The 18,957-nt window shown below is 34.7% G+C and overlaps 1 protein-coding gene across 1 annotated transcript in view; it reads left to right on the forward strand.

Annotated features, from left to right (window-relative positions):
* LOC106869498 (neurobeachin) overlaps positions 1-16,564 on the forward strand; it is a 107,593-nt gene extending 91,029 nt beyond the window's left edge. Inside the window, exon 17 of the mRNA XM_052973687.1 lies at positions 16,471-16,564. Within this exon, the coding sequence (XP_052829647.1) occupies positions 16,471-16,564 (94 nt within the window). The remainder of the gene's footprint in view (positions 1-16,470) is intronic.
* The last annotated feature ends 2,393 nt before the right edge of the window (positions 16,565-18,957 follow it).

The following is an 18,957-nucleotide window of genomic DNA, read 5'->3' on the forward strand; positions in this document are numbered from 1 at the left end:
ATATATATATATATATATATATATATATACATACACACATACACAAGTATATATCAATACATATATATAATATAAATAAATGTGTATACACATATACAAGTACATGCACATTTGTGTATGTATGTGTATATATGTGTGTATATATACATTTGCATACACACATAATTATATTATGTAAACACATGTAAACTTATACATATGTGTGTGTGTGTGTGTGTGTGTGTAAAATATATTTTAGTGTTTAATACACCAGAGAAAAAAAGTTTGTAGATCAATTTCACGACAGATCAGAAAAATTACCTAGGAGTGTTGGAAAAAACAAACAAACAAACTCCCTCCCCAGCCCCTTTGTGAAAGAAAAGAAAGACAGAAAAAACCCCCAAAATGTCATTGAACTAAAATGGATTGGATGGATCAATGAAGCATCACTTGACTCTTAACATATCACGTCTCCCGATAAATACTGAAGTTGTTCCTCTTTATAAACACCCGCTTACACACTACACACACATATGCAGAAACCTGCACGAAATGGCTTGTGAATGTTGTGCTGCATGTGTGTATATGTGTGTGTCTGTGTGTGTGTTTATGTCTATACATTTGTGTGTATGTATATTTGTACGTATATTCACACACATTTGTTTAGACTTTTATAAATTTTTCTTTTTCTTTTTTGAAATTTTATTTATTCATGCTTGTTTATGGATCCTTACCGATTCCTTTTATTTCTAAAAGGAAGTACAAAAATAAAACAACTACCAAACTAATCAACAGAATTCTGCAGAGAATTTTTTCCTTCTTTCTTTTTTTAAAAATTTATAATTAATTGAAAGAAAAGAAACAAAATTGGTATTAAAAACCAAATTGTTCTTCTTTGATAGAAATAGCAGCTTTTGAGTCTTCTAATACATAGATATAGTGGTATCAACATACTTGTGTGTGTTATTTGTACCTGGATATCAAACTAATGAAGGTTTTGGTTTTTTTTATACATTCCTCTTTATACATTCCTATTCGTTTATTGAATTACACTAAGCAATATTATTATTATAATTATTTGGAAATCTTCTAGCTTGCAATGAGAAATTTTATAACAATGCTATAAAATATTATTTTCATTTAAATTGTATTTACATTATTGTGATTATTATTATTATTATTATTATTATAATACTAATAGCATTGATATGACTTTTATTTTATTGTTACTGATGTCTAAAATTGCCTGCTATATCAATGGCCATTTCTCTTTCCCTTTTACTTTTATTCCTCCTCCTCCTCCTCCTCAGTTTAATGATTACTTCAAGGTTTGATCACAAAGTCAGCAGCAACAAAAACAAAAATAAAAAACAACAGCAGCCCTTCTGAAGTCGGTCACTAGCAGAATAAATTATTATTATTATTACCATTATTATTATTGTGTGCTTTCATTTCGCAGCCAAGCACAGCTCTGTGTGCCTTGGGGTGATTTTTAATTACTGTTGTCTGTGTTTTCTATTGTATAATAAAAGTATTCCATGTAATACGAGTACAGTGTCTAAAAGTGTTATTTTCTGAATGTTGTCTATATCTTTTAAGTTTTTGGTGTTTTGTTTATGTAGTTTGTGTGCCAATGCACCTATTATTACAAATATCCTTATATTTTGCATTTAGCTCTGTTTAAAATATTAATCTGATGCATTTATAGTATTCTTTCCTGATTTTATCTTTGGATTGTGCGTGTTTTGCTCTGTCCGGTTAATTAATTTATATGTCTGTCTTTAGTCTAATTCTTTTATCTCTGTTTCTCTGTCCAACATGCTATTCAGTGTATGTATTAATTTTAATACAGTTACTGAATCCGTGTACATTCTGTTGGTGTGTTTTTAATTTTTTGTCATCTATGTACACAGAACGTTACTGATTTATACCCCCATAACATTTGTATCCATGTCAGATTTAGTTTGTTGCAAAATTATTACCCATTTACTTATGATTTACTTGGCATATGTTTGCTATAAGTGCTACCTTATTCATAGCTATCGCTTCTAGATTCTATTTGTGGAGAACACTGCCAAAAGTTGTGTCATAGTCTATCAATGCTAATGTCAGACTCTTCTTTCTCCCACTGCAGGCTTATTGTTTGATAGAGCTTTTTACAACCATATGAGTTCTTGGAAGCATCCTATCTATTATTTGTCTTCTTTTTTTTTTCCATGCAAGCATTTACCTTTAATGATGATATTGTAAAAACTGTGTATACAATAGTCAGGCAAAATATGGAACTTAAATTTGTTTCCTTAGTCTTGGAGATTAACCCTCTTGTATTCAGATAGCTCTATCAAATACAATACTTATTCACATTATTTTGAATTAATTATGCATTATCTTATAGCTTTAAGATTTTGATGATATGATTGTTTAATTTTAGAATGGCATTGTAGGGTAGGTGAGAGAGGCCAGATCTGGTCAATTTCAACATAAAACATGTACAATATATTTCAGCCGCATATGGTTGGTTTAAATGCCAAGTCAAGATGGTTATCCTTTTTTTTTTTTTTTTTTCTTTCAGTAGATCATTATATATTACTGTTACAACTTTGCTATATAGCTATGTAGTTACTTCTTTAACCACAAGATGGAAATGTTATCGCTTCCTACTAACTTCCTGTTATATTATGCTTTGTAGAATTTGAGCTACTTCTCGGTTTTTTTATTTATACCTGTAATTGTTTAAGCGTTACCCTCGTTTTGTGTTGATTGTTTTCACTGTTCATATACCTTAACCCTCTTCAATATATATATTTTCTTTTTCTATTCATCTTGCTGTTGGCACTGCATTAATTTATCTTTTCATTTTACCTGATTCCCAACTATCTTTTACTTTGTCTGTATGCTCATTATTATTATTATTATTATTGCAATTACTACTACTACTACTACTACTACTACCATTATTATTATTATTATTATTAGTATTATTATTATTATTATTATATCCTATCCTATCTTAAAGATAGAATTTACTATCTTGTATAAGTTTTGAGCTCTGAAGAAAGCATTGGTACATTATATTGGAATACAATAACAATTTTCTAAAAAAAGCAAAAAAAAAAAAAATTAATAAATAACAAAAGACACCCATTTTTAACCATATCAATTCTTGAATTCTGCTGGTAAGTTGTTTGAAAGCCATATCTTGCTGTTCTTTGTCTTTGCTTTCACTCCTTTGTGGTTTTCATGATAAAAGATCCCACCCAGTACTGAACCAAATAGTCAACAGTACCTTACCTGTATTCTGTGAGCACAAATTATAATGGAAAATTATGCAAGAACAAGTCAATTTACGACAACGTCCCACTCCCTAGATACATTGTGATGTCATTTTTTTTTTTGTTTTTTAATTAAATTTTGTTTTACATTTTTTCCCCTTTTTTAAATCCTTTTTTTAGTGGAATAAAAATAATTACCCAACAGAAATAGCTGAAAAGATCCTCATGTTATGTTTGCACATATTAATAAAAACAATGCTTCATGTTTGTTCTGAGTTACTTATTTTTTTCAAAAACAAAGAAAAACTACACTTTACACTGTGTGTGGATGTGACCCTCTTGTAAAGACGTGTGGTTTTGTGGTGAAGGTATTCGGCTCATGATTGTAAGGTTGTGAGTTCAAGTCCCAATGGTACATTGTGTCTTTGAGCAAGATACCTTATTTTACGTTGCTCCAGTCCACTCAGCTGGTAAACATGTGTTGTACCTGTATTTCAAAGGGCCAGTTTTGTCACATTTTGTTTCATGCTGAGTCTCCTCGAGAACTACATTAAGGGTACGCGTGTCTGTGGAGTGCTCAACCATTTGCACGTTAATCTCATGAGCAGGTTGTTCTGTTGATCAGATCAGACAGCATGCCAGCTCTTTTGGATGCGATCCTCTAAGTATGTGGGTGTAGCAGTTGAGTATGTGGGGAGGCTGTTATTTGTTAATCCTGTGTGTTTGTACTGTGAAGTTATATAGTTTTGATATATGGTGTAGTGTTGTAATGTGTGATTATGAAAAAATGTGGTGTTTTGGTGTACTGTTGTGAGACAATATGCAATGGTTAAGTGTTGCAGTGAGGACACGGTGTTGTGATATAATATGTGATAGCAGAGACAATTTCATATAATAATGTTGTATGACCTGTGTTGTGAGTATATGTGAAGTGATTTAGTGTGTTTCTGATGATGTTGCTTGGGCACAGATCACCTCTAAACAAATATCTACGAGGGGGTGTTCATTAAAGATTTCCTCTCTCCCACCTCCCAAGGACTGGGATAAACGAAACTTGGCATTGTTATTAGTACTTCTCTACATAACCACCACCAATGGTGACACACTTCTCTCATTGCTTTATGCAGCTGTGGTGACCTCATCTGTAGAAATCGGTAGTTTGCGTCTGGAGCCAAGACTTTACCACAGAAAATGAGTTCATCATCATTCGAAGAGTGCTTCCCCTTCAAAAAAGATTTCATGGTTGGAAAGAGATGAAGGTAGGTGGTGTGAGATCGGGAGAGTAAGGGGGATGAGGAAGGATTTCAAAGCTGCAGGAGTGTACTTTCATCTGGCCAACATGCACATTGTGAACTGGGGCATTGTCTTGGAGGAGGTGGACTTCTCTGCTTTGATGGCATCCTGCAATTTCTACTACAGAGAGGCATAATATGCCCCATTAATTCTGGTTGCCTTTGTCAGAAAATCCATCATCACTACTCTGCGTTTGTCCATAAAAACTCTGAGCATCACCTTGCCTACTGAGCCTTCTTTGGAGGTGGTGTTATCATGCTTCCATTGCTTCAACTGGACTTTAGTCTTAGGATCATAGTAATGGACCCATGTTTCATCCTGTATGATGAAGTCTGCCAAGAAAGTCCCCGTTTTCTTGGCACATTGCTAAAAGAGCCCAGGAGCAACTGACTCATTTCTGCTTCTGAAAAAAGTGAGCATCTGGGGAATCCATCATGCAGACAACTTCCGCATGTGTAAATGGTTATGAATGATTTTTTCCATGGACCCTACACTTATCTTCTTGGGCTAGTTGTCAAATAGTTATGCGGTGATCCTCCAAAATGGCAGCTTCCACTTCATGGATGTGTCATCATCAATGGCGGAATGTGGTCGTCCAGGAGTAGCAGTTTCCACTGATGTCTGACCAGATTTGAACTGGCAATGCCAGTGCTTGACTACATTTTATGATGGTGCATCATCACCATAAACATTTTTCATCTCATTGAAAGTCTCTTTTGGTGTACAACCGTTCAAGTATAAGAACCTCATCACTGATCTGCATTTAACTGCCTCCATTATAATACCTTAGTCAATTTCAACAGCCTTAATAGACAAACGATTACTAGTGGAAAGCGGCAATTTACAATGTGACATATATGATCCTACCTGTAAAAGTTCCGTTTCCTGCAATAACTGGAAGTGGGTCAGGGCAAATCTTTAATGAATGCCCCTCGTATGTTTAGAGGTGTTTGAATCATGACTATCACCTCATGTTCTTTGGCATAGTTTATCGGGGACTGTATTATAGATTTTTTTTTTTTAGAGAATAGAATGTAATTTGAGAGATTAAGTTGCTATTTCTAACTCTTCAAATTACTTTGTTGGACATAGTATATTGTGATTTAGTGTAACAACAAGAACATGTACTGCTCCAGTCAACCTTGACCCAAGTTGTTGGTTCAATGACTAGATGCAATAAACAGCTCTACTCCTCAAAATGTATCATTTTCATGCCAAGTGGAAGCCCTCACCACACACTCTGACATGCAGTGTATCATTGTATGAAGTACAGTTTGGATATATTTCATTTGAATAGCAGTGTTTTGGAAGTTTCTTAAGAGGTGGGGGTAACCTTGCAGAGCTCTGTTAATGAAATTAGGGAGCATTGAGTGTATTGTGGTTACTGTATTCTTCAGAAATATTGCAACTTTAGTAACTTCATAATAGTGTGTGTGTATGATATTCGATCAGACTACTGAAGATGGAATCAAAAGTTTTGTTCATAGAATGGTGATGTGTAGAAAAAATATTGAAATTCTCATGTTGTTGTTGGATTCCAGGTAAACCTGACTGAACAAGAGCACTCCCTTTGTGTAATCTAGATTAGCCAATGTACTTTTTATTTTGAAGACAGTAGACAGAGGTTTCACTGCTTTTTCTAGCAGTGGAAACAATGAGGTAGAGAGGCTCCCTCCTTGGCTCGGAAAACAGTCATGTGTCCAGGGTAAGTGTGATTGATGTATGTCAGGTTGTTTAGCAACATGTCATGTGATGTAGAATAGCACTTAGGGTATATCATGAGTGAGGTAGAATATGGGGTGGAGGAGAGTTGCTGTGTGGGTGATATATGAGGTGAGAGGCATGTGAGGTGATGTAGAGGAGCAGACTTCTTCAGATGTCTAGAAATATGAGGACTTGAATGAAACTCAGTTGCTACTTCTATCAGGTTGAGCAACTACGTAATGGTTCTTTTGTTGGCTGCAGTATCATCTCAAAAAGTGGGGATGATATGGAATCTTTTCAAAAATCTTCCAACCACTTAGAATTTTCTGCATTGATGTAGTTTTGCATGCTGATGACGAAATTTGCATTCACTCTTTCTATGAATTAGTAATAAAGAAGTTAGAAGCATTTAAAGTTAGGTAATTTTAACCAATAAGAAACTTCCATTGTCAATGTAGAAGTCATAACTGTAGTCATCGGAACTACATTTTATCATTGTTTGCATCAAAATACAAGACATATTTTTCTGGTGCCCATGCATCATATATGATATACATTACCAATTTTGTTTCAACCACCAGAGTAAATTGGGACTTGTGAAAGGAAAGCTTTATATTATTAAGAACGTTTGAAATAGGGGCTAGCTAAAAGTCTGATAGAAAAAAAGAGTTTGGATGATTAGGACAAATTTGTGAAGATACAGGTTAAGTGTTAAACAGATTGGACGGTCAGAGTTAAAACGTATTTGAACATAATACTGCTCAATCAGGGTGGACAGAAACTTCTTAAACATCAATCATGGAATATCCATGTATACTCATAAAAAAATATTTCCCCTCTCTTTATATCTGTAATTGTGTATATATACAGATTATTAATACTAAAATGTACAAATATATATTTGTATCAGTGGAAAAATAATGCAGAGCAAATAAAGATTTATATAATCACATGTATTTGAACCTACAGTAAGTTTTGCAACAAGATTTTTTTCCAGTAGATATTAAGTGTGCAATTCAGTTCACTGTCATGCAAATTACCCAATCTTCAGACACACACATACACGATATTTGTACACAGCTAAATTAAATTAACATAATAGTTTATTTCTTTATAAATTCTAACCCTGTCTTTGAGTACTTACTGTTATCTTAAATTTATTTATTGAGTGAATGAGTACTATTAGATGAATAAAGAATACAAAGGAAGATTAAATGCAACAAATCAAAAAAATTACGTAGGTTGGGAACCAAAATGTAAATATTGTTTAGAGACTAGCACAAAACTACCCAGAGGCAGTTTTCCTTGTTTGACAAGGAGTGTTTATGTTGCAAATAACGAATACTAAAAGTCTACTGCAGACTGTCCAGCAACATCTTGTACTTATATATAACCAGTACATGGGATTAACAAATCCAGGAAGATATCTATAAACTACTCAATATTAAAATGAATTTGGTTAATTACATCAAACAATCAGATACTAATAAATTCAAGCAGAATTAACATCCAAGGTAATTCTTTATGTATGACAAGTAAATCTAAATATAATTTAGCAGAATGTTAAGCGATTTAGAGTATAAGATAACAAGAATAAGAATGGAGAAAATTACATTTTTAATTGGTAATTAGACCATACAATACTGACGATTGTTTCTGGTGTGTCAGTGTATTTAGATACAAGAAAAGGTATAAAGTATCGCTCAAATTAATGTATCTGAAAATATATCCTAATGTTATCAAGACAATTCAAAATGGGCTAAATTCAAAGTGAACTAAGAAAATATCTGCGCATACAAAAAGGAATGTTAAGAAGGAATATAATATTTTAAGACAAGCTAGTTTTGTATTCAGTTTTTGGTGATGTCAATGAATAACGAAAGAACAAAAAATAAACTTAGAAATTCTAGTCACAGCAACTAGTTATCTATCTATTAAATGTGCTAAAAAAATTCTCTTAGAAAAATTATGCAGCCATAGCTGTGTGGTAAGAAGCTTGGTTCCAGTTTCAGTCCAGCTGTGGGGCAATTTGGTCAAATGTCTTCTACTATAGCCTCAGGCCAACCAAAGCCTTGTGAGTGGATTTGGTAGACGGAAACTGAAAGAAGCCCATCATATATATGTGAGTGTGTGTGTGTGTGTGCACATTTGTCTTTGTTCCCTACTACTGCTTGACAACCAGTGTTGGTGTGTTTATGTCCTCGTAATTTAGTGGATCGGTAACAGAGGCTGATAGAATAAGTACCCGGCTTTAAAAAATATATAAGTACTGGGATCGATTCATTGGAATGAAAATTTCTTCAAGCATGTTCACAATCTAATGACAAACCAGTAAAAGATAAAAGATATTAGATTATAGGAAAAATAATTATAATTAAGGAGTTATTTACTATTCAAGTAGTTAAATATTTTAAAAATTTTTATGAGAATATTTCAATGTAAAATTATTTCTACATTTTAATAATACTAATTTAGAAGTAATTATATAATACATTTCCTCAAGGCAAAGATCACATTTAGAATTACCACTATTGTACGATGGTGTGTAATTAATAAAGGACCACTTTAAATCATACTTTATGTTCCTATTTTTTGAATTCCAAACGCATTTACTAAAATCTGTAGAATCATATTTTCTTCTTCAAATTGTAGCAGGCAAACCTCTGTAATAATACATACAATCCCCTGTTATTACCTTATACTATATTCTTCCTTAAACATGGATTTTCTAAAGGACAGAATTTTGTTTTTGAAATTACAAATTCACTTGTATGTGGTACTCATGGTCAGGGCTGGATTTATAGAGGGTCAAAGAGGACAGCTGCTTCATGCATCCACAGATATAGGGCCCTCCTGCTATGAAGGAAATGTAGTACTCAATATAGGGGAGCTCCACCTCTCAGCAGTCTTGTATACAGAGGCCTTCTTTTCAATAAACAGAAATATTGTAGAAAATGTAATGGATCCTCTTTTTTGGTAAATAAATAGTTTTAGCTATATTAGTGACATCAATTCATTTAATTAAAAAACACTTTGCTACCCATTCCAAAAGCAGCCACAATTCCCATTGCAATTAATTGTAAGTTCCTTTTGGGACATTGACAGAAAGCAACAAAAGACTCCAAAAAATGTATGTATGTATCTGTGAGTGTGTTTGTGTATGTGTGTATTTGTTTGTGTGTGTATGTATGTATTTGTTTGTGTGTGTATGTGTGTGAGAAAGAGAGCATGGATGAAAGATAGATAAAGAGATTGATAGAAATAAGTCATCTCTAGTTCAAATTTCTTCTTTCAATACATGACTGAGCCCAGTGACCTTAGATTGACCACTGGCCATTAAAGACACACACACGCATACGCACACACATATATTGCCATTGTAAACTTCATTATTTCAGTGAGGCATTGAAAACTGGTCTTATTTTAGGAAAGAGCAAGTATCGTATATATGTTCCAAAATTTGAATTTTGAATTTAGGTTTAATTATAAAATTACATCTCTCAACAGCTCAAAGCATATTTTTTTTCAGCTTTAGAATTACCACAAAGATCATTGTGGTTATCATCACTGCATACTCTTTACTCTTTTACTTGTTTCAGTCATTTGACTGCGGCCATGCTGGAGCACCGCCTTTAGTCGAGCAAATCGACCCCAGGACTTACTCTTTGGATGTCCAGTACTTATTCTATCGGTCTCTTTTACCAAACCACTAAGCCACGGGGACCTAAACACACCACCATCGGTTGTCAAGCGATGTTGGGGAGGACACAGACACATAAACACACACACACACATATATATATATACATATATATATATATATATATATGTATATATACATATATACATATATACAACGGGCTTCTTTCAGTTTCCATCTACCAAATCCACTCACAAGGCTTTGGTCGACCCGAGGCTATAGTTGAAGACACTTGCCCAAGGTACTACACAGTGAGACAGAACCCAGAACCATGCGGTTGGTAAGCAAGCTACTTACCACACACCGACTCCTACGCGTTTAAAAAATCTTTAAAAAAAATTTCTAATGTATCATATAGATGTAATATTTAACGCCAAATCCGAATTTGTTATTCTTTTATTCCAGAAAAATTTTGCATAAATGTTACAGGTGTTCAAAGTTTGATAATTTTCAGAATTTTCAGCCATTCAGAAAACAGCACGTTCACTGCCTCTTCCATCATCTGTTACAGTAGCAAGAAGGGGTTGGGCACTGGCATGTCAAAACATTAAATTAACTAAAGTAAACAGTAAAAAACACTAAAAGATTCATGAGCAAATTAAATATTTAAAAGCTATGAGCAAACCGACAGGAGTTGCTAGAAATAATAGTCAAAACATTAAAATATTCATGAGCAAAGTAAACAGTTAAACAGTGAAAAAACATTCACAAGCAAATTAAATATTTAAAAGTTACAAGCAAATCAACAGGAGTTGCTAAAAATAACAGTCAAAATATTGCTTAAAGCAGACATTTATTTGTTAAGAAAAACTCAAGAACGAGAGTTTGCAATACACTCTTGGATTTTATAAAATAAATTATTTTTCTCATATCTCTTTCTCTACATAAATTCACAAAGATAAGAGTCAACCATGGAACAGTGTGTCCCACACCGGTGTTTATTTCCACGCATTAAAGATGCCCAGGTACTCTTAATTTCTTGATTACACTCAATTCGGTGGTTACACTCCTTGTGTGCATGCACAGCATCTTTGGTTACTATGGAAACAGAGGTCCTCGCAATCAGCTACGGAACATGTGGTGATTCTTTGCTTACTGTGTTAACAGAACTTCAAGGTGATGTATGAAGTACTCACTTCTGATTGGCTAAAATACCCAAATTTTACAAAATTTTAAAGGCTCTTAACTTTTTAATCCATATACCAAATTTGAAAACAATTGGAATAAAATTATAGACAATGACAATAACCACAAAGATCCTTTTATGCTCACATATTTTCATTAAGTCGAATCTTTTTCTTTCTTTTTCACTATTTTTGGTCAATTTTGTCAAATACTTGAAATAATTACAGGGAAGTGGGGCAAAATTGATTACTAGGGCAAAATGAGTTATTACCAATTAATTTCTCGTTATTTTCTCACTACTTATCTGAAAACATTACACTGCAAGTAGTGCATCACTGTATTGTACACTTGCATCATCTTTGGGAGTAAACATTGGTCACCTTTATTGTTACTGCAGCAAGAAATTTTCCCTCAACTTTGACCCAGTTGTAATTGAGGTTGCTAACAATTTCGGATGTCCAACAATCCAAATCCTTTCCCCTGTTGGGTTCCAAATCAATTTTCTCTCACACTAATGTCTAATTTGATAATTTTCAATTTTCAAACACTGATGTCTAAACTGGGGCAAAATGAGTAATGGCTAATTTCAATAATTTCTTCTCTTTAACTGCATGGTGCATAAATGTATCAGGAAGAGAGCCAGGTGGATTTCTGCTTTAAGTACCCCATATACCATTTCATAACTTTTTGTAGTTTTTGGAATTTTCAGAAAAATTTTGCAAGTTTGTGTTCTACACATGGGAATTCATACAATTATATATATAAAAAAGAAGTTTTTTGTGTCTGATTTAAGGGCTATGTAGCTGTTACCTTTAGCACATCTCATGACCACCTAATACCCTTCTTGTTTCTTTGTCACTCTGATGTATTGGTTTTTTTCAATATCTTTCTCCCCATAAACATGTTTAGTGGTTTAATGTTGGGATTGAAGTCAAAATTTAGGACTGTCAGTAAAATTCAGAAATTAAAAAAGATGTTTTATAGTTGTATGAATTCTTATGTGTTTTGAGATTGTGAAAAAGAACAAGAAACTTCCTGTAAGAAATGAAAAGTGGAACAACTATTGGGAAGTGACTGCAGATTTACCTGGGTGCCAGGCATTCTTTCCCATCCCAGTTATGGAAAAACCGGACATTTTAATGTGGTATGAAAGAAGGAAAGTTGTAAATCTAGTCGAGTTAACGGTTCATCATGAAGATAATATGGATGCCGTGCGGGCTTGAAAGATTGACCGTTATGTAAACCTCCTCGAGAAATGTGAAGATGCAGGCTGGAAAGCGGAGCATTTTCCAATCAAAGTTGGATGTAGAGGGTTTGTAGGACAGTGTGAGACGACTGCTGTTATCATTAGGCCTAACTCATCGTAAGGTAAATACCACCATGACCGATATCCAAACTACAGTGGAGAAGGCTAGCCATTGGATTTGGTTAAAAAGAGACAATGAGCGATGGCTACAGAAATATTGAGCTTTAATAACCAGTTGATCTAGCAAGCGGGGCCTCATATCAGTGGTGGTGGTGGTGGGGGGGACGCATTGATGCCATCGGGAGGTAGGCCCCAAAACGGCGCGCATTCTCTCCTGATGACCCCATACACTTCCTGGCTTCCGATATGTGGAGTTCTCGACTGGTAGCACTTGCATGTGCGAGTTGTTTGCAAGACATTTTTATGTTGATTTTTTTTTATATAGTCAAGTTTTTTAAATTTCATATTATGCCATTTTCCCATGATTCCTTTTCATTTGACCTAGACATTGATGTGTATGAGTTTTTTCAAATGTAATTCTAGAGAATTGAAGAGGCAAGTTTACTTTATCTTGTCTTACTCATTCTGACCCATCTAAATTTGTCTTTTATAAGCTCTTTTATAAGTGATCAGAGGTTATTTTTTACTGAAATAGTGTTCTGAATAGTAATTTTCTGAAACAGTGTTCTGAATATGTTATAGTGTTTTTTAATGCATTTAGAGAAAGTCATTTGTTTAGCTGATGTAGTTTTTGTTAGATAGTGAACATCTATAAAAATATTTTTTCCTCAAAGTTAAAAAAGTGCAGTAAATGTTACTCGTTGTGCCCCACCCAACCTTACTAGAAACAGAACAGACTTTCAGAATATTATTTATTATTATGGCAACAAAGTTTACCTGTTGCATTTCTTGTCAGACAGTTCAGCTGTCTCTGTGTGATCTTCTTTCTAACCTTTGGCAGGTCTTCGTAAAGGCAATTCATTTGTCATGTATTGTTGCCATTTCACATTTAGAGCCATTTGTAGCATCCTTCTGTAGCATCCATTTAGCCCATTTGATAATTTCTTTGACAGAGTTCATATTTCATTTCCATATAACAGCACCGATTCAACAGTTGCAATGAACAGCTTCATTTTGATTTGTCTGGGCAATTTGGTGTTCCAGACTTTCTTTAGTTTGTGACAGGCTGTCCATTCTTGTGTTTTCTTGATCTTGATGTCTGCTTCCAAGCTGCTCACCCAACCACTTAAGTACCTGAAGTCTTCAGCAACATTCAATTTAGAACCACTCAGAACAAACTATTCAGTATCATTTGATAGGTTGAATGACATGTATTCCATTTTCTTGGTGTTTGTATGCAGCCCTATCTTTGCAGCTGATGCTTCTACTCTGCTGAACATCTGTTGAGCTTGATCTATTAGATATGAGTGATCTATTCGATAAGAGTGCTGCATCATCTGTGAAGTCCAGGTCTGTGATGGTTACTGCTGGCACTCTCTATAATCATTGCTGGTCTATGATGAAACCAAGGTCTTTATCACTGTGATCTATTGGATTATGCATTGCATTATCCAATACAATTACAAACAGATATGGTGCAAGTGTATCTCTTTGTAGCACCCCCACCTAGTATTTGAAAGAATTCAGAGTGCCAAAAATTAACTGAAAGAGAGCAAAGCTGCTGGCCCTGATGAAATTCCCCCTGAATTTATCAAGAGGTACAATCTGGATGAAACAGATTTTACGAATAAGCTCTTGCAGAACCAAGAAAGTCCAGATCACTAGTTCAAGATTAACTTGATACCAATCCCATTGTCAGGAAACCTCAGCAATGGAACTAACTACAGAAGAATTGCACTGTCAAATAATATCTCATTCAAATTCATCAATCGAATGATCCTCAACAGGATTCAACAGTTGCTTGACAGTCATCAAAGATCAAATCAAAATGGATTTAGACCAGAGAGAGAGCCACAACATCTCAGATCTTAGCCCTGAGGCATATCATAGGAGTTAAATCAAGACTGCTACCTACCATTATAACCTTCATGGATTTCAGCAATGGGTTTGACAGCACCCATATTTCAAAATATTGAAGATCCTTCAAGTATATGGCATTCTAGAAGAACTGGTTCTTGCGATTACGAAGACCTATGGGAAGACCAGAACTCGTATGTTATCATGTATTCGAGAAATGGAATTCTTTCAGAATAGCTGTCCTATATATGTTGGAATTCTGAAAACTTTGTCAGGATTATCCCTTTTTTTCATGCACTGCAAAACAATGAAGGGAAGCCTTTTTCAAACAAAAGTTTTTAAAATCCATGTCTTTTCGATGTTTGTCTCTCCCCTCACACAAACACACTCATCATACCTTTGGAACAACAACCACTAAAATGATATATCTTTCTTTTTCGTAATTTTCTGTCATTTTATCATATTCTACATTCTGTTGTAACTCATGTCAAAGAAAAAAATCTTACCCCTTCTTCCATCCTTCATTGTACCTTTCACAATAAAGGAAAAGTCAAACACTGCAAGTGAATATGTGAAAAATAAATTTGAATCTTGAAAAGTATAGGAGAGTATTGTAGTTCACTTGAAGCATTGTGTATTGTTTGTAAAGAATAAAAAGTTTAGAAAGGTATAACAGTGCACTATAATACAAAAAATGGACTATATACCTGTTGTAATTTGGTTATCTATAGTCCGATGATATTTCGGAATTACAATTCCTTCTTCAGATCTTCTTTGCTGGAGTCTCTGCTATAAAAGTATATCTATAAAGTGACATTTTCAGTTGTTTATTTAAACTTTCTCTGCTACCTCATCAAATATAATTACATGCGAAAGATGGGTTTTGAGATATAAATTTGCTAATTTTCCAAAATTTTCAATCTTTTGCATGACGGGGCCCACTGAATTTCAAGTACCCCAGTGCCCCCATGGTTTAAATCTGGTCCTGGAGAAAGGGTCTTCAGACATTGGGCCTCACAGAGAGGATGACAGGGAACTGAGACTTCTGGCCATTTGCTATGTTTGAGAAGACACATCAAGCTAAGTAAAATCATGGTTGTCCTTGCATACAGGCACGTCCCCCTGCATCCCTCTTCAGCTGAGTAATCTTTATCTTGCAGGCTCATGGGTGCTGGTGCCATGTAAAAATCACCCATACTGGTGCTACATAAATGCACCCATGCCGGTGCTGCATAAATGCACCCAACACACTCTGTAAAGAGGTTGGTGTTAGAAAAGGCATCCAGCCATAGAAACTAGGTCAAAACAGACATGAAATCTGGGTAGCTCTTCAGTGGCAAGCTCCTGTCAAACTGTCCAACCCATGCCAGCATGGAAAACAGCTGCTAAATGTTGATATTATTTACCCTGGGTCAGATTCTGTGGTGAGGCTCAGTAATTCAGGTATTTTGGCAAATATGGTGCTACTCCTTACTCCATCATTGCTCCCAGGTTTGTTCTAACCTGGGTTGGTAGTTACTTTTTAGTTACCCCAGTTATAGATCAAATGATAGAAGATGGACCTTTCATTGAAGTATACAGAACTTGGAGGAGAAATGGCCTTGAAACATGGGTCCTACAGGCTCTCAGGTACATGAACATGGCTTCGTGTCATGGGAACCAGTTCCCCTACCTAAGATTGAAATGGGCCCATTGCCTTAACCCTTTAGTATTTAAACCAATCATATCATGGCCAATCATGCTACCTTTATGTTCAAACTGGCCAGATCTCGCTTCTCACACCTACCCTATGATGTCATTTTAAAAATAAGCCATTACATCATCAAAATCTCAGAGTTAAAAGACAGTTCATGATTAATTCAAGACAATCTTAATAAATAAGCTTTACATTTGATAGAATAATTTGAATGCTAAATGGTTTACGGTAAGTTCAGGAAAGCAGGAGACTTGTTGGATAAACTATAAATAAACTAAATAAACTGACAGAAAGCAATGCAAACCACTGCTGTATCTGTACTACAAAAAATCATGAATCCTCACACTTTGGCATAAAATTCCACGAATGCTGATTCCTACAGACTTGGCACATGAAAACAGAGAAATATTTTTTGTGGAATATTATATATAAGGAGCATAAACAGGGTGTTCAAAACTATTACTATTTTTATTCTCAGAATAAAATATTTAATCAATGAAACTCTACAGAAGACTCAGAAATTGAGTAAAAGACCGCATATTGTCAATGTATTTGTATCTCGAAAGTCTTAGAAGGAAGTCTTTTTTTCATTGATATCAATAAGCGATACTTGTATGATGTGATACTTAACTGATCATCAGTTGATGTAATCTGCTGTCTGCACTTGTAGAATAATAAAATTATTTTTATGAGTTTATTAACTTTGTTCTGAAAAGTGATTTTAATAAGGTATATACTTTACCTCTTTGTTGCAATTCTTGAAGTAGCATCTTGCACTCCCAAGTGTGTGGACACCCAGGTTGTAAGATCCCAGCACAGAAATGCCCTTTTTAAAAATTGTTATTAGTTGTGTGGCTTAACCCCAGATTATCTCTCTGATTGAGTTGATCCAATATCAATGGTGTTTCAGCTATGACCCTACATTTAGGATGTGGTCCAAGGGAGATTTGACTGCTATTTCTGTTTGTCTTTCTGTGCATATCCCTGCAAATACACATAAAATATGCATTGTGTTTACTTATACATAGCTAAAGCCACACAACAATGCTAAATACACACACTTATGATAGAAGTGAGCAAACAATGTTGGTATATTGTTTAGTATGGTAACTGAGTGCAATCTTGACCTCAATAAACCTTTGTGATTAATGCTGGCCAGCCAGCAATGGAAGGTGGTCGTTAAATGATGATGATGACCATCATCATCATTATCATTATAGAAATATATATATATCTTCACACAGGCATACATAATTGCATTTGTGGATGTGGTGTGTATGGGTGTTGTTATTGTTACATGCACCCACTCACACATGCAGCAGCCCAGGAACAAAATTCACTTAGGGAGTGCAAATCCAGGTCCAAATTTTTTAATGAAAAATGTGGATTTTTTCAATGTTAACATTAAAACAAGTGCAGTTATAACAATAATTTTTATTGTTATGAGGGTCAGTTGAACTGTTCATAGACTGAGCAAGACACTCTCATGGAATGTGACCAATGAAGTTCATTTTTTAACGTAGTTCCTCTTAATGTCCACACATCAGTAGTTGCAGTGCTTGGATCACACTGGGAAGAAGTTATCCTTTGGTCAAAATCGTCACCAACAGCAGATAAGATGTCATCATCACAGTGATACTGGTGTCCAGCTGAATGTTTTTGTATGTCGGGGAAACAGATGATAACCAGATGGTACCAAATCACTAACATAGGGAGGTGATCAACCAGTTCAAAACCAGTCACGCGTAACACCCATTGAAATCAAGGACTTGTGTGTTGAAGCATTCTCCTAATGAAACAAGACCCATTCATCAGTTTTTCTGGGTGTTTGGTCTTGATAGCCTTTCATAACTGCCTTAGCAAGTTGACAATGAACTTTCCATTGAGGGTGAGATCATTTTGAAGATAATCAATAAACCCGATATTTTTTGCATTAACGTATAGTCTATGTAATAATGTGAAGTATATTTTGTATATTAAACTGTTTAATTTTGGAAATATATCAAACAAAGCAAACATAAGCAGTAAAAATACAAATTGCAAGTATTTCAAAATGTTTGACACTACATGATGTAAACTAACAAAAAAGGAAGAAAATGGTGGTGCTTGTGTTCCAAGGTACAATGAGAAGGCTCAGGAAAAGGATAGAAAGATGGGATAGAAGGAAAATGAGATAGAAGGATAGAAAAGAATGAAAAGGGAAAAGGTAAACTGGGGGTCTGAAGTGAATGCTAGGCAGGAGATGAAACAAAATACATGTCTTACCTATGCACTGGTCAAATAGAAAAAAAGATGAGTGAAAAAGATTGGATGGTCTTTTGGTACCAAAAAGTGAAGAATGAGAGACAGAGGGGAGTAGAGAAAGTTGAGGAAGAGCAAGTATGAAGAAAGAGGAAGTGCAGAGAAAAAAGGGAATAAAGATAGACAGTAGGTAGTTGACAGAGATGAATAGAGGAAGAAATGGGAGGTAGTAATAAGAGAAAAGCAGCAGACAGGTAGAGAGGCAGACAAAAATGGCTGGGGAAGGCTTTGTACACAAGAGGGGAGAGGAGACGGACAGAGAAATAGATGGAGAAAAGAGAAAGTCTTGCATCAAATATTGAACACTGACTGGGGTACCACTGAGTGGGAACAGAAGTGGGGTGTGTGACATTACATTGACCAACAACCGTAAAGTAGTCAACACGCACACGCACACACACACACATAACAATTACAGCATGGAAGGTGTTTATAAGCCATTAAAAAACACGCAAAAACCGTTAGATTCACTTCAACATTTAAATTTAATTTGCCAAAATATTTTCACTTTAAATTTAAATGTTGAAGTGAATCTAACGGTTTTTGTGTGTTTCTTAAATGGTTTATAAACACCTTCCATGCTGCAATTGTTTTTGTTCCAGTACACTTTCTCAGATCAGGTCACTTGCTATGCAAGTGCATCTCCACAATATATATATATATA

This window comes from Octopus bimaculoides, chromosome 16 (genome assembly GCF_001194135.2).
Source record: "Octopus bimaculoides isolate UCB-OBI-ISO-001 chromosome 16, ASM119413v2, whole genome shotgun sequence".
Taxonomy (NCBI): domain Eukaryota; kingdom Metazoa; phylum Mollusca; class Cephalopoda; order Octopoda; family Octopodidae; genus Octopus; species Octopus bimaculoides.